Source organism: Lynx rufus, unplaced genomic scaffold (assembly GCF_022079265.1).
Source record: "Lynx rufus isolate CCGP_SWC_20201006 ecotype Redwood Valley unplaced genomic scaffold, mLynRuf1.p SCAF_8, whole genome shotgun sequence".
Lineage (NCBI taxonomy): Eukaryota > Metazoa > Chordata > Mammalia > Carnivora > Felidae > Lynx > Lynx rufus.
Window position 1 is genome coordinate 15695400 of NW_025814896.1, and position 24766 is coordinate 15720165.

Consider the following 24766-nt stretch of genomic DNA (forward strand, 5'->3'; position numbering starts at 1 on the left):
GATTATGACCTGGGCCAAAATCAAGAGTCAGATGCTCAACTCATTGAGCCACCCAGGCGCCCCTGTCCTAAGTGCTTTGTACACATTATCTCACATGATATTCTCACCAGTCCCATGATACAGCTGTGACTTTTACCTATATTTGACAGGTAAGGAAATTCAGAGTTAGCCACGTGACCTAACAGGTGCAAACAATGGGATATGCAGCCAGAATGCTTCTGGTGGTTTTAACCACCACGTACACTGCCTTTAACCACAACTGTAGGACCTGCCTCCCTGCCTGCACACTGAGCCTAAAACAAGCATTGATAATAAAATCTACCTTAAGAGAAGTTCCAATAATTTAGGAGACTATGACTGCAAAAGAGGAAACTGCCAAGATACTAAGATACTCAAGTAATATTTTCAACTACTGAAAGCACCTCTAATGAAAGCTATAAAGAGAATCTATGTGACAGAGCAACCCATCACCGTAGGGGAAATTATACCAGCACAACAAAGCCAACCCACAGCTAAGGTCCCCAATATAAGAGAAAGCTAGGACTATCTGGCAGAGGAAGACTTCTGCTATCTAGTCATCAAACAGCCAAGGAAAAAAAAAAGTACTTGAAAAATACAATTGGTAGGACTTGAACAAACAGGATCTGAATTTGCCCTTCCCTCCAGAAAAGTCCTCAGTAACAAGAGGCATTGACCACTGGAGGCTAGAGAACAGAAAGAAACTTACAAGAAAAGTAAGCATTGTCCTTGATGCCAAATTCTAACATGCAAGCAGCTCAGGAGGACCCCCTGACTCTTTTTTTCAGTCCAGCACTGAGGGCCTTTTGGTTAGAAATAATCAATTTTGCTTGGCAAAAAGGCATCAAGACATAGAAATATTCTGGATCCAATTCTGTAGAATCAGCCTATTTCAGAGGCATTAAAGTGAATGCCAAAACCAGTCTGCTGTTCTGTTCACAGATCCTTTCTAGAGGTTTTAACAGCAGAAAAATACTGAAACTCAGAGTTTTAAATGGAAATTTTCTATCTATAAAAACAGACACTATTAGATACCAGAAGCCATCAAGATTTGGTAATTTCAAACTCACCAGGGATATTAAAATTTTTGGTTGTTAGGAAAACTGGCTAGCTGATAAGAAAAATATGAAGGTGGATTGCTACCTTACCCTTTACATCAACACAAATTCCAAACAATAAATAGTGAAAAAAGAAAAAAAGTATATGTTCTAAAACAAAGGGTTAACATTTTTATAATCTTGGGATATGAGAAACTTCTAAATATAGCTTAAAATTCCAGAATCCACAAAGGAAAAGCTGCTAAATCAAAATCAAAAATTTTAAATATCTGAACAGTTAGAGACTATCAAGTTTTTAAAAACTGGGAAAATCTGTATTTTTTACATGTACCCCAATGTTTTTAGCAGCATTATCAACAATAGCCAAATTATGGAAAAAGCCCAAATGTCCATCAACTGATGAACGGATAAAGAAGATGTAGTGTGTGTGTATACACACACACACACACACACACACACACACACACACACACTGTAATATTACTCAGCCATTAAAAGAATGAAATCTTGCCATTTGCAACAACATGGATGGAACAAGAGTGTATTATGCTAAGTGAAATAAGTCAGTCAGAGAAAGACAAATACCATATGACTTCACTCATGTGTGGAATTTAAGAAAGAAAACAAATAAACATAATGGGGAAAAAAGAGAGGCAAACCAAGAAGCAGATTCTTACCTATAGAGAACACACTGAGGGTCAATGGAGGGAGATGGGTGGGGGGATGGGTTAAATAGGTGATGGGCATTAAGAAGGGCACTTGTTGTGATGAGCACTGGGTGTTATATGTAAGTGATGAATTACTGAATTCTACTCCTAAAACTAATATTACACTGTATGTTAACTAACTGGAATTTAAAGAAAAATTTGGAAAAAGAAAAGATAAATAAAAATAAAAACTGGGAGGGGTTCCTAGGTGGCTCAGTTGTTTAAGCATCTGACTCAATTTCAGCTCAGGTCATGATCTCCTAGTTCATGAGACTGAGCCCCAAGTTGGGCTCTGCACGGACAGTGCGGAGCCTGCTTGGGATTCTCTCTCCCTCTCGCTCTGCCCCTCCCCTGCTCACGCTCACTTGTGTGCATGCGTGCTCTCTCTCAAAATAAATAAACGTGAAAAAATTTTTTAAAAACTGGGAAAACACCTTTACCGTACATGTTAAAAGGCCTGTAACCTTACTTTGAAATCAATCAGGAAAATAAGAATTCCATTAATAACTGCATAAATACACAAACCGGCAATTCAGACACCAAAAACAATAGGAAAATCTGAGAACATGAATCACAATTTCAAACTTATAAACAGTTTGGCCCAGGCATTCTACTTGCAGGAATTAATTCTAAAGCCATACATACCATGCAAAGATGTTTATTAAAGCAGCGTTTAATATTAAAAAGCTGGAGGCCACCTAAATGGCCACGGTTTGGGGATTAGTTAAATCGGGGGTCACAAAAGCAGATGTTTTCAGGGGCTGGCACAGGCAATGAAAAAATAAGCTCAACAGGCCAGCTCTGAAACTGCAGACGGGAAGTGGTGCAGTCTGCAGTGAACTGGAGAGCTCCGGCCCATTTCAGCAATTCCCACCGTAAACACCGTGTGTGCCCAGGCCCCCCACCCCCCAGGGTGGGATGTGTGATCCCTGTGATCCATTGCCAGGGGAAGAGTACTGCTGCCTGGGGCTTCTCTCTGAGAGCAGCTGGGAGGATCCCCTAACTGCCAAGGTTCCTCAGGCTGGAGCAGCTCCAAGAGGATGGCGCCAAACCTGACAGGCACCTGCTCCCGCAAGGAGCTTTCCTCCAGGCTCCGGCCACCCAGCCTGGTTTTACGGGCCCAGGCTCAGATCGCAGAGAAGGGAGGGGTAGGGGGGCGGGGGCGGGGGCGGCAGTCGGGAGTGAACCCTAGGTCTTCTGTGGGGTCTTCCCTCTCCAAGGGAACAAGATGGAGATGGGAGCGGGAGGAGTGTGAACGGGGGCGAACACACGCAGCACGAACCTTGCTGAAGGGTACGTGAATCGCCATAGTGATCTCACACCAGCAACTCGAGCACTGTTTCTGCAAATGCTCACACCAAGTGCTGAATTCACACGACGGTCGCTGGACATTCTTCCAGCAATAAACCTCTGGGCCGAGGCTGCCTTCAAGGGCCCAGCTGCCACAGAGAAGTGTGGCCACAGATAACGTGGTGGGTGGCATATGGTATTTTATCACAGGAGCTGGACTCATCCCAGGAACTGGTTTAAGTTAATCCTAGTTAATCCTGGTTTCAGTTTATCAGTACAGCCTTGGCAGCCCTCGAAAGCGGGAAGCTTCCACGTGGATCTGGAACTGTATGTTTCTTCACAATGCGTGAGGATGACCTTGTACTTGGGCCTGCCGTTTCTGGGAATAAGAGCCCCTGGGAGAGGGCAGCAGATTTCCTGACTTCACTTCATTTGAAACACCACTCCCTTAAGATTTTTTTAACTCCAGAAGAGACACATCAAATGGAGAAGAGATGAGCAGTCACCAGGAGTTAGGAAACAGGGTGTGGGGGGGTGCCTTATCAAAGCCAGCAGGGGTGCTCCTTGTGGCAATGAGCTGTCCTTCATCTCCACGTATTAATGTCCATATCCTGGTTGTGATAAGGCACCGTAATTTTGCAAGATGTGTACAAAGGACCTCAACACATATTATTTCTTACAACTGTACATGAACCTACAATGACCTCAAAATAAAAAGTTTAGTTACAAAAAGGGAATATAATCTTTAAAAGATACCTCCATGTCTGAAGGCTACAAAATCCTAGAATAGTGTTTAATATTCAATAGGATTTTCCTGAACAAAGAGCAAATAGAAGGGACCGGTGGCTCTGTAACGGGGATCTGAGTTTGCCCTTCCCCCGGCAGCTGGCCACCCTCGGACCCAATGTTGTGCACAGTGCAAACTCAGCATTTACAAACGGAAGCACTCGACAGGTGTGGGTGCCCAGATCCAGCTCTCGGTGTCTCTCTGGGGATCTGTCTGTTTTTCTCTGATCCTCTTTCTTTCTTTCTCTCTCTCTCTCTCTCTCTCTCTCTCTCTGTCTCACACACACACACACACACACATCCATCTCTCTCTCTCTCTCTCTCTCTCTCTCTCTCTGTCTCACACACACACACACACACACACACACACACACACACATCCATCTCTCTCTCTCTCTCTCTCTCTCTCTCTCTCTCTCTCTCTCTCTCTCAAGGGCACCATCAGGATTAAAGCGGTTTTGAAAAAGAACATCAATGTGGGAACTTCCCAGGTCTTACAGCTTCTAGGCAGGCACAGAAGGGATACCATCTGATCGGAGAACACATAAAAGGTCTGTTTGAATCAGTGTGTGTGATATTTGAACCCTGTGACTAAGAACGTCACAACAGAATTAGGCTCATCTTAAGTACTAAATAGACTCTTCAAAGCAGACAACGTTTAACCAGGAAGTGGAGCTACCACAGCAGGGCCCTTGACAAAACCATGAAGTAAGTTGGGGACCTGGACCCACCTCTGTGTTTTGGGCAGCCCACATCATTATCTTTCACTCTTCCCCTGGTGGTTCATCTCTCCCACCTCAGTATTACGCACATAAGTAAGATTTACTGAACGCCTGCTATGTCAGGTACTCTGCTAAGCACTTTAAAAGCATTTTCTAATTTAATTTTCTCAATAACCCTGACATAAATACGATTAGTATCTTCCTCCCAGGTTAAGTGGCTTGCCTAGGGTTATGTATCTCGTCAACAGTGAAGCTAGGACTGAATCCAGTCTCTTGGTCGGTATGTTATACTGCTTCCTATGCTCATTTTGGTCTCCAGGGCATCCAAGGCACCCCCTGCATTCTAAAAGGACAGGGGGGGAAATCCTGCATAGACTGAACATCTTTTATATGCTTTACACAAGCTATCTCTTCTAGGCTCAAGTAACCCCTTATGACAGATATGCATTATCTCCATTTTAAAGATTAGCAAACAAAGACAGAGAGTCTGAGGGCCCTTGAAGAGTTTTAATCTCACATTTATTTAGCAGATGAAGAAACCAGAGCCCCAGAAAGATTAGGTGGCTTGCTGAAAGACACAAAGCTAGTTACTGTCAGAACTGAGATCTGATTCTCAATCTGTGGCTCTCTCCAACTGTATCGAAGTTGTTGCTCTGAAAGGAACCAGCATATGAATAATAGAGCAGGACTGCCAGGCACTTCGCTAAATGCTTTTCATGCTTTACCAACTCCAATCTAGGGGATTCCCAACACTTCAGTTCCAATCAATGTTCTCTACCAACGTCTTACCAAAGAAGTGGCAAAGAATTTAAATTACACATCAATCCAATTTATAAGCCAACTAACATGCTCCTACACACACAGATGAATGGCTGTTGCAAAAAAAAAAAAAATGATGAAAAGATGTGGAAAGTTTTTCATAGAACACACAGTGGTTTCAAACAACGTAATCAAATAACACACTCTGAGCACCTGTGTGTCATGGCTAAGGCTAGGCACATCCAAGAAAGAAAATATGGAGCCTCTGAATTAGACAAAGGCTTACCACCAGTGCACACATAACACTTCTCACATAAGTTGTGACAAAAACAATGGTCTTATCATCAGAAAATCAGGATTAAATAAACCTAAGGCCATCACTTATTCACCTCGAGTCTCTGGGCCTCACTGTCAAGTGCATGGGCATAAAACCCATTGTACGACGGTTCTGTGAGAGGCAAATGGGAGAAAACATTTACAGGGACCAACCACACAACATGCACTCAATAACTGCTACTTTCACCATTTTCTCCTCAAATTCTACAACCTTAAGAGAACAAGTGTCCCTACCAATAAAATTTAAAGACAAGGTAAAGGGGAAACAAAGACGTTATTAGTCAAAGCTTCAGGTAGACAAGATGACTGTGTCCTAGAGCTCTACTCCACTGCCTGATGCCTGCAGTTAACGACCTATACGGTACCCCTAAACATTTGCCAGGAGGGTAGATCTTATGTTAAGTCGTCTTATCACAATAGTAATAATAATAACAAAAGAGGGTGGGAGGAAAAGACAGACAACCAACATGAAGGTTACTACAAATATTCAATACCTACGTCTAAGGTAAGAAACAGAAATTTACAGAAAAGCTAGCATTGAACAGACAACAGGGTATGAGAGAAGGAAAACCGGGGACTGAGTGCCCAAATGACACTGACAAGCACACTGTGACAGAGATACAATGGGAGAGTATATCAAATGTTCGCCACAGCCATTAAGACTTCTCTACAATGGATACCTTTGTTTTCACAGAGGTTACATTTAGTCAAACTGAAAGTGTTCTGAAAATAATGCCTTTTTGGTTAGCATGACACTTCCTGAACAACAGCATAACTACTGCATAACCCATAGTTACAAAGTAAACAGAAACAGCAGAAGAATGTAAAAATTAAATTGTTCCAACAAAGAGAATTATTTATATAAACAATGAAATGTAAGGCCTGTCAATCTGCAGTATGTTCTGAATCAGCATGAAAAAAATCATTTGGTGTCAATAGCAAAGACTCTTCTAGTATCACAGAATTCCCTGTAATACACAATAAAACTGAAATCAGTTTTCCTGGTCTCCATAGTCCCCATCACACATTATCTGAAAGAAGATTCTTTTACTGCTTTGTAGCATGGAATAAGTACCTAGTATGTGCCTGGAGCTCATTGTCGGTTTGTTTTGTTTTGTTTTCTTCATGTAAGAAAGCACTCGAGGATTAACAGAGACCGGAGGCAACCTGGGGATTTGGGTTCTAGGCCTAACTCTGGCATTAAGTAGGAAAGTTGCCTTTTAATGTCTCTGGACTTCAGCTCTTCAAACTCTGAAAGACATAAGAAACCTTGCCTTGCCTCCTTCACAGGAACACAATAAGCATCACCAAATTGAAGAGGAAAGTATAAATGCTCTTTTAACTATATTAAGTGTTATATTAACCTAACATGTGATGGCGGTGATGACATTACCACCATCGGCAAACAAAGGTATACCAGAAGTCTGAGCTTAACTACTCCCTTGGCCTTCTGTGTCTGGGTTGTTATTGTTCGAAGATATCATTTTCTTTTACTAAAGTAAAATAAAAAGTGAGATGCTAATAAAATAAGTAATACTTAATATACTGTGAACCAAAACCAAACATAAGCAATCTTACAATTCTCTGCTGGTAGAATTCTACCATAGTTCTAAAAATAAACCTAGTTCAAATAATCCCAACCTACATTTTCATTTGATCCTTCTTCTAGCTCTTTGGGAAAAACGGGACAGGTGGTATTATGCTTTTTACAGACCACAGAGACAGGTCATATAATGCTTTTTACAGACCACAAATCTGAAACTCAAAGAGGAGAGTGACCCCTCCACAGTGCCGGCTGAAGCCAAGGCCACGCACCCATCTTCTGACATGAGTGACATTCGTTCTGCTCGCTTCACACAATGTCCAACTTCCAGAATGATGAACTACTTTTATCACTCATTTTATGCAGCCAGCCACCTCTCTGTACCACAAATAAGTTCCACACAGGAGGCTACATGCGCGAGAAGGGAGGGGGAGGCGTCTCTCGGCACCAGGCGTGTGCTGCAGCAGAAGCAATCGAAAAGTGGCCGGATCTGAAAACTGCCAGCATGTTAACAATTTATGAAAGGAGGGGCGGGCGCAAAGAAAAACTATACGGAACAGACAAGTAAGGGAAAGCAAGCAAGCACTGGGAAGCCCCAAGAACAGTACCCACGATCACCCTGGGTAATCCGTTTCCAGCGGGCAACAGCTCTCCTTCCTCTCTCTTACAGCAGGTCGACGTCAGTGTCTCTGGGATGTATTTCTGGTTTTCAAGTGGAAGTCAGTGTCAAATCACCAGGGAAAGGGGATTGGGTTCCTGCAGTTTCCTCTGCGGACAGTGTTTCAGGAAAGGCAGGGGGAAGGGAGGGAAGGAGGAGGAAGTTAACATTTATGAAGTGCCTATGTTGAGGGCACTTAATATGCACTACCACATTTAATTCTCATACAGACACAAAATCTATCTGATAGGTGCTAGGATTACCTCTACTTCGCAGATGAGGAAACTGAGGCACAGAGGGGAAAAGAAACTAGCCTAAAACTAGACTCGGTAAGTGCTGGGGTCAGGATCAGGAAGGTCTGACTGCAGTGCTTTTAAGTAGCAGGCGTTAGCAAACCAGCAGGCACTTAGGCACAGGTACGCATAGGCAGCTCATGTGTCCTCACAAACAGACCCAACGGCAACGTTGTAAGACCTTCTAAACAAATGTGAGATACAACACTTGCCTGTCTGATACTTAGATGTGCAGAACAACCTATGTACCCAAAGAGCTCGATCTTTCTCAATACTGTTTCAATACATTTCTCAATAAATATCAATATTTATTTCTCAATAAATTTCTCAGTAGCATTTCAATTAAACCAACCATTCCTCCTGTCTGAATCCTCTTCTCCCTACCCCTTCTTCCCTCAAAATCTCAGTCCCAACAGCATCCAGCTCCAACAGTGAGATGAAGAAAGGAAAAGAGACGTGCATCCCAAATGCATTCCATTCAGTTTCTGCTGCTTAGAGTAAACGTGTCATCAAAGGCAGAAGACGCTCGATTCTATTGTATTTCATTTGAGTGGCGGAACAACAAGATTTTTTAAGTAAATGTACTCATGTCAGAAGACGGAATGATATAAGGAATACATCTCAGGTAATGAGAAAAGTTCACATCATGTTTTTTCTTTCAAAGGCATGAGGCTATAAAAGCGAATACTGCTTTCAGAATTCTAAAGGAGATTCTTTCTTCAGATGGGGGTGAGAAAATTGGCATAAAGCTCCTTGTCTTCTCAGTATTTCATGTTCCAGAAATATAGATTACTGAACTGTCAGGAGTCCATGTGAGAAAAAAATGGGAGGTGAGGCTGAGAAGGAAGACTGGAAAAGTATCTTTGAAGCTCAAAGGAAGAAGAGTGAACACAGATACATCTAGGTGAATGAGATCACAATTCTTTTTTTTTTTATTTTTTTTAACGTTTATTTATTTTTGAGACAGAGAGAGACAGAGCATGAACGGGGGAGGGTCAGAGAGAGGGAGACACAGAATCCGAAACAGGCTCCAGGCTCTGAGCCATCAGCCCAGAGCCTGACGCGGGGCTCGAACTCACAGACTGCGAGATCATGACCTGAGCGGAAGTCAGCCGCTTAACTGACGGCGCCACCCAGGCGCCCCTAATTTTTTTTTTTTTAACGTTTATTTATTTTTGAGACAGAGAGAGACAGAGCATGAACGGGGGAGGGTCAGAGAGAGGGAGACACAGAATCCGAAACAGGCTCCAGGCTCTGAGCTGTCAGCAGAGCCCGACGCGGGGCTTGAACTCACGGACTGCGAGATCATGACCTGAGCGGAAGTCGGCCGCTTAACCGACTGAGCCACCCAGGCGCCCCGAGATCACAATTCTAAGTCATGGCTGTGGGGTCGGCAATAAAAAAAACAATTTACATTTGCCCCAGCTGAAAATTTCAAGTTCTGCTTTCTAGATTGATAAATAATTTACATTTAAAAATATTTTTTAGCCTTTGGAACCTTCTTACTGATGAAGAGTAAATAATACTAAACTTAGAATAGTTTTCCTTTCTCTCCTCTGACTTCAAATTTAGCAAAATTAAAGGAACTGAACCCAAACTGGCTTTGGTTGTAATGAGATTCATACTCAAAGAAATTTCAGGTTCTGATTACAGCAATTAGGAAATCCCGTCCTCCGAGAATTCCTTCACTTGTTAATACCAACCCAAGAACATTCGGACACTCCTGCCTCTAAGTGTTTGCCAGGAGACTGATCACGCACCTTCCTGTGATACAGGTGCTATGACTACGTTGAAGTCTAATTGGTTTATATAAACAGCACCAGATTGTGGCAGAGAGAGAACTCTGAATAAATTTACTAGCTGCCAATAAAACAGAAAACAAACAAACAAAAACATTAACTACAAAAAAAAAAAAGAGAAAGAGAAAGAGAAAGCTATAAAGGCATAAGTATGTAACTCGCTTCTCAAAACTGAAAGACTAAAGCATGAGCCTTACAAAACAAAAGTGGCAAATTACAGAAAGCTCCGTTCTCTGTTTAGGAATGGGTTGATGAAGTGATCGACTTTAAAATCACTACGAACAACCTAAATGTCTATCGACATTGGACTGGCTGAATCAGCTGTCATACAGCCACACAACACAACACTAAGCATCAGAAAAAATGGAATGAGGACTCTCTGTACAATGCTGCGGAGTGATTTCTAGGCTATACAGTTAAGTGAAAACAGGTAGATTAAAGTACATGATGAAAGTATGTGAACTATTGCTTATCTAAGGAGAGTACAAATACACATGTATATGTAAATATATATAACCAAAACGTAACAACAAAAAAGGAGAGAGGCTTTAACAGTAGAAGTTTTAATAGTAGAGGGTTTAAGGACAGAAGCAAAGTCCAAATAACTCTGTTCTGTAAATCTACCTTTGGAGCTGTATAGTTTATATAACTGTAAACTGAAACAATAAAAAGCAATATCTAAAAACACAAGATGAGAAAACAAATCTATCTACATACTGTGTCTGTGGCCTAACCACACAGACAGAAATCATTGCAAGTGACTTAAGCATACAATGATTTGACCGCACATCTCACCGGGGATATGGCCTAAGGACAAAGAGAAGTGCAATACAAATATTAAACTGTTTTCAGTAATTATTGTTGGTGGAAGTGATGGTATTGTGATTTGGGGATGGCATATGTACTGTGGGACATAAAGCAGATGACAAGTTACATTGCAGTTGCGGAGACCCTTAGGGTGACGGAATGAGTTACAGATGTAGGATCGATGTGTTTAAGAGCAAGCCCTGTAGTATTCAACCTGTACTGGAAATAGCATAAGAACTCATGAGTTTGTAATAAACATACTTTCTGGTCTTACCCACTGAAAAGGCCTATGGGAAAATGATGACCTAACTGCAGTGAGCACTCCCTGTACCCAGAACATGGTCTCTAAATACTATTTCCCACTAAAAGGAAGCAGAAAATTCCTCCTAACAATGGCTGTTTCCATGAATTCAAAAAAAAAAAAAAAAAACCAAAAAACAAAAAACAAAGAACAACAATAACAACAACAAAAAACAGCAGAATGGTGGTTGCCAGGGACTGGGGGTCAGGGAAAAGGAAAGATGTTGGTTAAAGGGTACAAAGCTCTAGTTATAAGATGAGTACTCTCTGGCAATCTAATGTACAGCATGGTGACTATAATTAGCAATAGTGTATCATATACTTGAAAGTTAAGAGAGTAGATCTTAAAACTTATCAACACACACACACACACACACACAATTGTGTGTGGGGATAAAAGAGTTAACTGACCTGACCGTGGTAATCATTTCACAATATATACATGTATCAAATCATCATGCTATACACCTTCAACTTACATATATTCTGTGCCAATAATATCTCAAAAAAGCTTTAAAAATGTGGCTGCTTCCAGGTTTGGAGCAAGAAACATACAACATGAGCCTGGAACAGCTCATCACATTAGAAAGAAAGGAGGCCATGAGAAAAGTTGCTGGGGAGTACATACATCACTAAACCAATTTTTTTTTTTAAAGAAGTATTGGGGTCATAGCGAGATGGAAGAATTTGAACATAAAAAATAGTAACTGCAAAGATTGAAATGCATCAAATATTTTAATATCACTGCTTTTCCTATATAAATTATAGCTGAGATTACATAATTAATGAAGCACCTCACTATAGAAATATTTCAGTTGGTAAATGGAAAAGGAATGATCAAATGTCACAATTTTGCAACCCCTCATGAAATAATGCATGTAGGCAATGACCCTCAGTGGCTTATAGAAGAGAAAGAGAGATGAGCATATATTCAGGTATTCTGAACCTCCTGATGGAAGTGCACATGCCATCTATGAAATATCCTTGCCAAAAAGAACTGATTTTAGTCTGAGTTAGCTTCTAGATCAGCAGTTCTTGGAGTACAGCCTGCAGACACCTGGGAAACCCTTCACACCCTCTTAAGGAAACTGTGGAACCAAACTGTCTTCACAGAGATATTATTTGCCCTTTCTACTGTTGCTGACATTTACACTAATGGTACAAAAGCAACAGTGAGTAAAACTGCTAGCCCCTCTGTATGAATCAAGTGGCACCAAACGGTACTAGCAGCTATTGAATTCTTCACGACCACAGGCTCCAGTTAAAAAACAAAAACAAAAACAGAAACAAAAAAACCTAACAAGGGGCAACTGGGTGACTCAGTTAAGCATCTGACTCTTGATCTCAGGGTGGCGAGTTCAAGCCCTGCCTTGGGCTCCATGCTGGGTGTGAGGGCCCACTTAAAAAAAAGAAAACAAACAAACAAACAAACAATTTCCTTAAGAATGTCCTTGATGGGGCACGTGGGTGGCTCAGCTGGTTAACTGTCTGACTCTGGGTTTCGGCTCAGGTCATGATCTCAACACTTTGTGAGTTTGGGACCCGCATCCAGCTCCCCGCTGACAGTGTGGAGCCTGCTTGAGATTCTCTCTCTCCCTCTCTCTCTCTCTCTCTCAAAATAAATAAATAAACAAACTTTAAAAAAAAATGTCCTTGATGAAATAGTAAAAAGCAGTAATTTTATTTGAGTTCAATCTTGGAGTATGTCTTTTTAATACCATCTGCGACGAAATGGGAAGTTTGCATAAAGCACTCGGGCCATGCCATGCACTGCACTGGGTTGGCTGGCTTGAAGCGGAGTGCTTGTGCAAATAAGCTGTGATGCGAACGAGCTGCTTTTCTCATGGAACACTGTTTCTCCTTGAAAGAATGACACACTGTGGCCACTCGGACTCGGAAACGTGGAAGCCACGTTCTCACAAATGAAGAAAGTAAGGCTTGTCGCTTCACGGGAAACCACGCAAGAGTGTGCGCTGCCAGTGATAAAACTCCAACTTGCAGACATTAGGTTCCATTCGGCCAGTGGGATAGTTAAGGCTGTGTACTCGTCTTTTAAAACTCATTTCTAAATAAATGGGCAACAAACTCAAAGACAAATTGTTTGGACAGTGATTCTTTTGTTTCTATACAATGGCAGATAACGTTTCAAGCTGTAGATACCTCGTTCCCAGAAAACATCAAGACACATCAATTTAAACATGAGTCAATAAAGCATTCCTGCTACCATATTGATAATTTTAAATTACAAATAAAGTATTCATTCTTACCTCCCACCTAATGTCTAATTGCTGAAGTGCATAACTAAAAGCAAAGAGCGCAGCCTCTCACACAATGAATAATCAATTATGTCCTGACAGCAGCATAAAGCTTCTTTACAAAAACCCATAGAAATCTCTGCTTCACAGTCACATTTGGAGCCCTGACCTAGGAAAGGAGAGTTAAGACAAAGTTTGATGAAATCATAGGCTGTTGTCACCCTCCTGGGGAAACCTCAGCGCTAAAATTTATCTTTCCCTACCACAAAGAGCCATCTGAATGGCTTTAACTGCATAGGGAATCCAGACAATCAATCTTGTTCAGGTTCTGTTACTTTTATCAAATTAAATTTGAATTAACAGTTCAGTGGTTTTACATCCTGATGGGCCCATTATCGCACAACTTCAGAGAGATATTAGTTTAGCTCTTTGAGTTGCATTAGGAGTCTATTATTAATTTTTCTGATACACCAAGGAAAAAACCTAAAAGACTACTAAGTATTTCCCAAAAAAGAAGGGCACACGGGGCATTTCCTTATCGACCAGCTGGCCTTTAGTCCCGCACCTCTCCGCTCACACACCCACACCCGCTGGGCTCCAAAACACGATCTCTCCGTGCTTCCCGGCATCCCACATTCCTCAAGGCCTCCACGTACCCTTTCCCTCCTCTAGATCAAGAATTCCTTTTCTTCTTTCAAAATACACTTCAAATGACTTCCTGATGCCTTCCCTGGGGTTCCTGCTGAGGTTCTTGCTCCCTCTTCTGGGCTCCTACAGCAATTTTTGTATGCACTTTATAAACAGAATTTACCACAATAGCTTAGAGAAGGTGGTTAAGAGGATGGACTCCGGTGCCAAACTGCTTTGTGTCAAATCCCCGCTGTGCCACTTACCATCTGTACCACTTTAGCCCATTACTTACTCTCTTTAAGCCTCACTTTGCTCATCCGTAAAATACTGCCTGCCTCCTGGGAAAGTTACAAGGACTGAGCTAATACATAGGAAGGACTTAGTCCAATGCCAAGCACATAGGAAGTTCTGAATAAATGTAAGCTATTATTAGCACAATTTATCAAAGTGATTTGATTATCTGTCTTTTTTGCTACACTATCAACTCTCTCAGGATAGTGACTGTATTTGTTGAATTAATTCAGAGACTGTGTCAGTATAATCAAAATAGTGTGCTAACCATGGGGCTCTCTGCTGTCAGCGTAGAGCCCACTTCAGATCCTCAGTCTCCCTCTCCCTCTGTCTCCCCCATTCACACACTTTCTCTCTGTCTTCCAAAATAAATAAATCAACTTAAAAAAAATAGCGTGCTAACTTTAAGTCAGGCAATTGCTAGATGTTAGGAATACAAAGATGAGTTAAATCAGTCCTGGCTGTCAAGGATCTCTCAGCCTTGCCTATTCACACAAAGTATACATACAGAGGGCTTCAATGAATAGAGACTGAGTTAACGTGGGGGGCAACTACTATCAATTCTGTAGAACGAGTCGTAAGAAATCTGGAAACAACTTCATTTGAATAAATAAGAAACTTACTCCAAAAACTAACAGACCAAGAACTAATAATCAATAATACTTAATAAAGTTATTAAGACTGAAAAGTACTAGATCATTTAGATCTGCAGAAGCTCTGGCTGACTCTATTTAGACTAGAACCAGGAGTGGGGGTGCACCCGGGTGGCTCAGTTGGTTAAGCATCCGACTTCAGCTCAGGTCATGATCTCGCATTTCGTGGGTTCAGGCCCCACGTTGGGCTTTGTGCTGACAGCTCGGAGCCTGGAATCTGCTTTGGGATCTGTGTCTCTCTCTCTCTCTGCCTGTCCCCTGGTCATGCTCTGTCTCTCTGTCTCTCTCAAAAAATAAACATTAAAAAAAAAAAAAAGTGGGGGGCACCTGGGTGGCTCAGTCGGTTGAGCATCCAACTTCAGCTCAGGTCATGGTCTTGCGGTCCGTGAGTTTGACCCCCACATCGGGCTCTCTGCTGACAGCTCAGAGCCTGGAGTGTGCTTTGGATTCTGTCTCTCTCTCTCTCTCTCTCTGCCTCTCCCCTGCTCACACTCTGTCTCTCTCAGAAATAAACATTAAAAAAAAAAAAAAACACACAGAAAAACCTATGCAGAATTTTTTAAAACATTCTATTTTTTTCAAATTTAAGCAATAGTTTAAGAGTAATAAATATGTTCTTGCTGTAAAAACAGTTAAAACTGATGCTCTCAAAGGTAATGACTCATCAAATCATTTCATATGCTGTTTTTTATCTCTGCAGTCACCTGTGTGCATATATGCAGAAATATGTAGCATGTTTTGTGGTTATTAAAAAATCTACAAAAATGGTATCACACTGTTCACGTTATTTTGCATTTTACCGTTGTTACACAGACTCCTATATATACACAGGTATGTTTCCTGACTATTCTCTACACCTCTAATCTGTGTTCTATTCTATGCCAGTTATCACAATGCTTTCATTGTTGTGGTTTTGTGCGATCTGACGCCTGGTGGTATAGGTCCAACCTCATTATCCTTCTGGTTCAAAAACATCTTGATATCTTACATTTCCATATGGGCAGTAACTCTGGCCTATGTTTTAGACATCTATGTACCTAGGTTTTCAATTGTAGAGACATCACATCATAAATAGTAATATTCTCTTCCCACTCTGACATTCCTCTATCTTTAGTAACTCTCTCTTCCCTTCTCTCTTGCAGTTTTTTGGGACCTTCTTCCTTTTCAACTTGATCAAATCTGTCATGCGTTGGTCCTTTCCAAGAACCAGCATTTAGTTTTACAACTTTAACAACTCTGTTGTCTGTTTCCTAATGCACCGAATTCTCCTTTTACCTTTATCCTATTTTGTCTTATTTTCAGTCTTTCTTATATCCTGAAAATACACTTAAGCCTATAAATCTTTCTCAGAGTACCATTTTTGCTGCATCCTTTAGGTTTAATTTACAGATACGAACCCTGCAGGGTACTTGTAACTCATTTCTAAATAGTTTACAACTTCTACTTTATCTTGAAAACAATAAATATTTGGAGATATACTCTTACATTTCCAAATGGAACAAAGTGGTTTTAGCTATTTCATTGTTAATTTCTCATTTTCTTGTGTTATAGTCTGTGAACGTGGCCTGTATGATTTCTTTATGGGATTTTTTTCTGAGCACTTTAAAACATAGTCAAATTTTGTGACTCTTCCATATATGTTTTAAAAGTGGCATGAGGATTTGAAAAGTGTTCCTATTTTCGGTTTTATCAACCTTCTTAACTGTAGTCCTCTGTTTTTTTTTTTTTGTCTAACTGAAATGTCCAATTCTGAGAAGACAATTTACACCTTCATCTATGGCTGCCGTTTTCTCATTGCCACCTGTGTTTCTAGCAATTTGGGAGAAGTATACATACTTACAGAAGTTCATGACTTAGGTCTTCTGACCAAGCACAGCTCTTAGCAATAGAAAACATATCTTTTCCCCATGCACTATGTCTTAGATTCTATTTTATCTGATATTAATATTCTTTCAGCTACTTCCTTTCAGCGAGGATTTTGCTGAGTGTGTCTTTTTCTTGTTTTAAACTTTTCAGTGATATTTTATTTTCGTTATTATCTCTTATTAACAAGATTTAGCTGGATTTTGACTGTTATTTTGATTCCAAGGTGATTTTAACGCGCTCACACGTCTATAATTACCAAAGTGTTTACATCGGGGCTGCTATCAACCATGTCACTCTGCTCCTGCCACGACGGGCTTCGTTCTCTCCTGACATCACGCCCACCACATCCGGCTTCAGAGCCTTTGTACATGCTGCCCCTCTTCATTCAGGTCTTGGTAAATGTCTCCTTGCTCTGCAAGACCTTCTCTCATGCTATCTCTTTACTGTGGCTTTTTTTTTTTCCTTCAATGCCATTATTTTTTTTTTATTTTTTTTTATTTTTTAACATTTTTATTTATTTTCGAGACAGAGAGAGAGACAGAGCATGAACAGGGGAGGGGCAGAGAGAGAGGGAGACACAGAATCTGAAACAGGCTCCAGGCTCTGAGCGGTCAGCACAGAGCCCGACGCGGGGCTCGAACTCACGGACCGCGAGATCATGACCTGAGCCGAAGTCGGATGCCTAACCGACCGAGCCACCCAGGCGCCCCTCCTTCAATGCCATTATTACCTGAACAGATAGATTATCTGACCTAACGTCTGTCTCCCTCACCACTGCAAGCTCCAGCCGCATCTGTCTTGTTCACCCCTCCTGGCATTCGAGCCACCTTAGACTAAAAGATTACAGTGTGTTTCTGGAAGATTCGGGAGTCAAACTGGATTTAAGCTTACAGCTTTTTGTGGTTTTACAAACGGCAAAATGGGAGGGTCTGAATTCTCCTTGAAGCAACTTTCATTGCTTGCAATGTGTTTACAGACTCTGAAATGCCGATTTTAGAGAATATTGCATTTTCAAGCATCTTTTATTATACTTTTATTTATTTGTTTATACTTTAATCACAATATATATTACACATTAAAGGAAACCTTTGTTGCTTTTCCAACGTGGCAAATAAGGTAATTCATTTTAGAAATGCAAAAGTATTCAACTTCAGATGAAAATATGACGGTTTTTGTCAGTATCCAATTCTACCACTCCTGACAAAATTACTTCCTATTTGCCATTTTGGGCAAAAAATTCATTTCAAAATAGCAACTGCCTTCACAGGAAGAAAGAGAGTATCTTTTTCATAATTAAAACCTGTTAAATGTATTAAATTTCATAGCTAAATGGTGTTAAATGCCTGGGAAATCAGCGTCTCTAAGAGATTGTTGAAGGAGACATGTTAGCTAGTCTGACACACAACCTTCTACAAACTCAGTGAAATTATTCAGAATACTTTCTTCACGCCACAAATTGGCTTGTTCTTTGCCAAATGTCACTTACAAACAGATACTTTCCGGGACGCCTGGGTGGCTCAGTCGGTTGAGCATCCGACTTCGGCTCAGGTCATGATCTTGTGGTCTGTGAGTTCGAGCCCCGTGTCAGGCTCTGTGCTGACAGCTCAGCCTGGAGCCTGCTTCGGATCCTGTGTCTCCCTCTCTCTCTCTCCCCCTCCCTGCTCATGCTGTCTCAAAAGTAAATAAACATTAAAAAAAAATTTTTTTAATGGATATTTTCCTTCTTTTATGTGCTTCTTTGGAAACTTCAATAGGAGTACAGGAGACGCAAAAGGAGAGTAAAAAAGAAATTTAAAAAAATCACGCAAGGCTAATAAATCACGAATACATCCTTATTTCTGAATTTCTATACTGCCAGTAGGAAAGAAAAAAAGCTATACCGCACTCTAAAAACCTTTAGACCAGAATTTAGCAAGTTAGAATCAAGTGTAAGGTAGGTTAGAAAAAAAGCTGTACTGCACTCTAAAAACCTTTAGAGCAGAATTTAGCAAATTAGAATCGAGTGTAAGGTTGGTTAGAGCACAGATCACTCGGCACTGCCCCCAGAGATTCCGATTCACGAAGTCCAGGGTGGGGCCTGAGAAACCGCATTTCTAACAAGTTTCCAAGAGATACCAACGCTGCTGGCCTGGGGAAGACTCTTAAAGAAACTGTCTGAGGCCGTTATTTCAAATGCTCGGTTTGGGATTAAGGCAAGAGCTACCTAGCAAGAACTTGAAGGCATTAAAAATCATTTTCATCTGCTCTCTGGTACTTTTCGAAACAGCAGCTCATGTACACCCCACCTAAACTTTCTTTCATTGCTTGGTCTGAGATTCTCTTAAAAGAGAAATTAAAAGTTTTGTTGAAATTTGGACAGTAAAAGTAGAATAAAATTTTACATGGTAGGATAGGTTGGTTCAGGTACAATGTGGACATATACTCATCCTAAGGATTTACAGCAAGAATCCGTCAAATGCCCCTAAATGCCAGACAGGTCAGTCAATACACATGAATAAAGGAGGCCAGACATTGAGAACCAGACCTAAAAAGGGCAGCTGTTGTGCAGCTGCAGACAGTTATGGTCAGGTCTTCCAAGTTTTCAAAATAAGCCAGCGGTCCACCATTTTATCTAAAAGCTCTCAATTTTCAAACCTGAGCAACTACTCAAAGGTTTGTAAACACAATACAGGCACACAAAAAGGTCTGCGGGCCGGAGGCTGCCAGTTTACAAGCTCTGTGTAGAGGGAGTCACAGGACCTCCTCCCACCCGGGCCAGGCACAGTCCAGGTTGGGCAATGTGCTCACCTACTTGCGGCGCTCGTGGCCACTCCCTCCAGCAGCTGCCTATTCCCAGAATGGAAAGCACGCTCTCTAAACACCTATGAAAGAAAGCCTCTCTGCATAAGCAGCTTGCCCACCAAAACAACTTCTCGGCCAGTAATCCTAGTATGGGAAAACTATGGCAGAGAGAAGAGAATTCTTCCAACACTGGAGCTACCGATCCAAAAACAGTGATTAAAATGCCCGGAATTTCGGGATCACTAACTTTTATCAAAGAAAAGGACACTACACCTAGGAATACAGATTTGAGGATTCTGAAGCTTTCTGTCACAGTGATGGTATCTGGTATCCAGAAGTTATTTCATCTTTGCCTAGAGACTCACTCAACCGAGAAAATCAGTCCTTACAAATACGCTGAAGGCAACCACGTGGGCAACACCGAATCGCCAAAATAATTCAAATCTCACGAGTCTACTAATAAATGAGTGAACAGCTGACAGGAACACGTGATGCTGAAGAAGTAAATGAATGAACAGATGACAAGGCACATGAAGCGGGCTCTAACAGGGCTTCAGGGACTCAATAGTAAAACAGCCTCAGGTGGGTTATTCTGATGCTCAAATGACCTCTGTCACCGTTAGCACACACGATGACATTCCTGCTACTGTACAGTGGTAGAAATTACATATGGGATAAGGAGGTCATTACCTCAAGGCCAGTGAGTAGGAGAGTAGAAAGACAGGGCCAGAAAGGCCTCCCAGAATCCAACCACAACGTCCAATCCAAATTCTTTCATAAGCAACATCAGAATGACGACAGAATTTAAGAGTGTAAAAGTTAAAAATCCCTAAAGAGAAAATTCTTTTCTAAAAATGTTCAAAAAAAGGAATGCAGACTCCTTAGCTTACTTTTTCCCCCAATTTTTTATTGCCTCTGCTCACTGAATCTCTGTGAACATTAACACGTGTCTGTGGTTGAGGGAGAATGTTCCACTGCAGAGAAAGGAAAAACACACCCAGTTTTTCATAAGAAACTTTGGAACAGTTTAATATTCATCCTCAGGCAACATTCAGAATAGTCCTCTCAGAGAGTCTAAAATTAGGGTAATGATTAGCAAAACAGAAAAGACACCACAAACCAGCATGAACTGCCCTCCAGTGTAATTCTTAACTATAAAGTCACAATCCCAAATCAACTAGAAATGTGGGTCCTTACTCGATGAGGATTTCTTTTACCATTAAGAATTCCAAGCTCGACAAAAAGACAAATGGCAAGTGAATAAAGGATTTTTAGAGCAAAGAAGATGCCATTAGACCCAGACCTACTCAAATGTCAGTGAAGATGTCGTCTCGAACCCATGAGGCCCTCAGCCCAATGGCCAGAGGCTTACACTGCACAAGAAAATGCTCTAGCGCTTTTGGTGAAGTGACAGAACTGGATGTGTGTTGTGGCAAATAACTCTGACCAGCAGACAGAACCACTGGCTTCCAGCACTACTTACAAACTCATAGTCTCCATCCTGCGGCACTTTCCAATCTGAGGAGTTCCTCAGGGGGCCAGGTACACTTTTGCCGAAGCTATTGATCTGATTTTCCTTTTCTTTTTGTTCAAAGTATTCAAGGAACGATGGTTTTGCAGGCTGCATGGTCTCATCCCTTCCTGAAAACCAAGAACAACAAAAGGAGAAAAATGATATCTTCGACCTCAGATAAGTTTAATGGATACATCCATCTCCAGACGGCCTTCATTCGGCCTGTGTGTCAGTGGCTTTTTTAGAGAAGGACCCTGAGGAGAATCTAGTAAAAACCACAGGAAATGCACAAATGCTCACTCCAAATGCTTCTCATGGAATTTCAGAGGACTATGGCCCCCCTCAAATACATGCAAATATTTCCCCAGGGCCCCTTTTTCTGGATGGAGAGACTTGGGTGATGTAAAGACCCCGAGTAAGATGCAAGTAGTATTTTGGGGGTCTCCGATGGCAACATGTTCCGTAACATTTAGACTTAAAACAGAGAAGCAAGCAAAAATATTTACTTGTCATCTACGTAGACAACATTTTCTAGAGCCAACGGAGTAGAGAAGGGGAATGATACAATAGGGTGACTCCCTTTTGATAAACTCATGATCGGACTGGACTAATAAGAAAAATATGCATGAAAAAGCAAATAGAAATAAATCATAATCCATCCACTCCAGGAAATATTACGTAACTTTTAAAAGCTTATTTATAAACGGTTTACAATAAAGCTAAAAGTTAAAAACAGGATACGATATTATATGTACAGAATGATCTCAACTCTGTAAAATCATATATGTAGGGGGGAAAAAAAAAGACCGGAAGAAAATATACCAAAATGTTAACAGGGTTTGTCTCTCATAAGTAGATCTCAAGATCTCACAGAAGGAAAGATCTTGCAAGCTGGCATGGTCAGGGAAGACTGGTAGAGGGGGGGCTTCGGCTGGGCCCCAAACATCCCTGAAGAAGAATCAGCACTTAGGTGGCAGGGCAGTTACACAGCAGAGGCAGCAGGTATGAAAACAGCAGTCAGTCACTAGTTAGTAACAAGGGCAAAAAGAAAAATTGTACCTGGCACGACTTAACAACCTAGCTAGCTGAATGTATCTACTTCAACGTCAAAGTAATCTGTACTTCTAATTAGTATTCTAATACCAGGAAGTACAGAAGTTTTTTCCCAGTGCTTTCCATGAATATGTGGGTTTATACTGCCCTTTTCCCCAGTAACCAGGAAAAAAGACCAGAAGGCTCAAAGCCTTGAGAAATGAATGGGGAGGGGCATCTGGGTGGTTCAGTCAGTTAAGCCTCCAACTCTTGATCTTGGCTCAAGTCACGATCTCGCGATTCAGGAGTTTGAGCCCCATGTGGGGCTCTGCACGGACAGCACAGACCCTGCTTGGAGTTCTCTCTCCCTCTCTCTCTGCCCCTATCCCACTTGTGCTCTCTCTATATAAATAAATAAGTAAACTGAAAAAAAATTTAAGAAGTGGATGGGGAGGGGTCTAGAAGAGAAACACCAACAAGTGTTTGTCCCATGCAACCTTATCTCCCGACACCCCCTGGTCCAGTGTCAAGCAGGCACCCTGACTGCCTCTCAGACGTTTGTCATCTCACTTTACCATTGCCAAGTTCAAGAGCAGCCAATCCCAGATCTGCCCACTTCCAGATGCTGCCCAAAGCCTACTTCACTGGTGCCTCCTCACTAATAAGGGATTACACACAGTATTTACTAAGATCAGTGATTATCTGGTGAGTGTGTGTGTTGTTTTGTTTGTTCTAGGTACCACATTAAGGGCTTTGCACGCTTATTTTATTTAATTGTTGAGTTAAATGTAAGGTATCATTTCATAATCTACTTCTGAAGGGACTGCAACAAAATAAAACCTGTAGAAGTGGAAGTGTTTTGGATTTGTCGACAAGTACTTTTGATCGGTCCCCCCCTCTGGGACCAGGAACAACCGTGCAGCAAGCCTCCACAAATCCCACACACAGACAAAGAGTACTTAGAGAGCCTCCTGGAGCCATGTAACCATGGCTGTGCTAGCGACAGCTGTCACATATAGCACACGGTGTCCTTTCATACACAATCTCCTGGCACAAACGGTGTATGGTGTCCTTTCATATGGAATCTCCTGGCTAGACAGTCCAACCAGCTGACCAGGACAGGAAGTCCTGAAACAAAATAGAGAGCCCAAATGGCTTCCAAACAATTAGTTATTTGGAAAAACACTCAATTGGATCCACACTTCACATCTTAAACCAGGAAAACTCCAAATGGGTAAAAGCTCCGACTGTAACAATGGAAACTATAAGTACTGTAAGAAAACTTGTGTGAATGCATTTAAAACCTGGGTGTGGAAGGGGTGCCTGGGTGGCTCAGCCTAACGGTTAGGTGTCTGACTTCGGCTCAGGGTCATGATCTCACGGTTCATGAGTTCGAGCCCCTGGTCAGGCTCTGCGCTGACAGCTCAGAGCCTGGAGCCTGCTTCAGATTCTGTGTCTCCCTCTCTCTCTCTGCCCCTCCTCCACTCATACTCTCAAAAATGAATAAATAATAAAAATAAATGTAAAAATAAAAAAAAACCTGGGTGTGGAAAAAGGCTTTCTACCTATGACAAAAACCCAGATGCAATGAAAAATGGAGAAATAAAAACCTTTTATGTAAAGAAAACATCATACATTTTTAAAAATTAGTAAGCACATATATAAGCTAAGACAAATGACAAACTGGAAGAAAATACTGGCAACAAGTACCATAAATTTGTTTAAAGAATTTAGGGGCATCTGAATGGCTTAGTTAAGCCTCGGACTTCAGCTCAGGTCATGATCTCACGGTTCATGAGTTCAAGCCCCGCGTCAGGCTCTGTGCTGACAGCTCAGAGCCTGGCGCCTGCTTCCGATTCTGTGTCTCCCTCCCTCTCCACCCCTCCTCTGCTCATGCTCTGTCTCTCAAAAATAAATATTTTTTTAAAAAGATCCAGATTTTGGTCCAACTATAAAATCCTGGGAAAACCATAGGTTCCAATCTACAAAAAGAGGCCCCTGGACCATTATTTCCCATGCCCCTTTACAGCTCCGAAAATTTCCTAATTCTATGAGTTGGCAGTAACTTATGAAAATGTATTTATGCTCAGTTACTGATAACCATTCAAAAGAAGTTCTTATCTCCAGAGGGATTATCACACTTGATAACCTCTAATCTAAAATATGCCACAGCTTAGATGTGTATGGGCATAAACCAAAGACCAGACCAAAGCAAAAAGTAGTTAGGACTCAACAAATACTTGTGACAAGACTGTCTCTGACTCTTTGAGTTTTTTGTTGTTGTTGTTAGCGGGGTTTTTTTTGGAGGTGGAAGGGGAGAAGTTGTCTTTTTTAAAACAGATGGAAGAGGTGACCAAATTTTTCTTGGCCCAAACTGTAATAAAGATATCATCTAGAGATGTTGGTTATAAAAATGTTTTATGTAAGTAAAGCTGAAGACATGAATGAATCTACTAGTAGGAGAAGCCAACTCAACTGGCAAGAAACAGCATGCATTCAAAAAAGAAAAACAGTTAGGTGTATTTGTGATTCCTGTTATTTAGTGGTTCCAGAAATTAACTGACTGCATCACAATATTCTTCCTCTGTGTTAGACTGCTTCCGTATTAAGTTCATATGGATCAGTCAGCACTCCTGTTGTGACCGATATTTTCTTACTAACACTGTGAT

The 24766-nt window shown here is 41.3% G+C and overlaps 1 protein-coding gene across 2 annotated transcripts in view; it reads right to left on the bottom strand.

Moving 5' to 3' along the window:
- STK4 (serine/threonine kinase 4) overlaps positions 1-24766 on the bottom strand; it is a 93577-nt gene that overhangs the window by 20709 nt on the left and 48102 nt on the right. For both annotated transcript variants that reach the window (XM_047068354.1, XM_047068356.1), the window contains one exon: positions 21036-21193. In XM_047068354.1, the coding sequence (XP_046924310.1) occupies positions 21036-21193 (158 nt within the window). The remainder of the gene's footprint in view (positions 1-21035; positions 21194-24766) is intronic.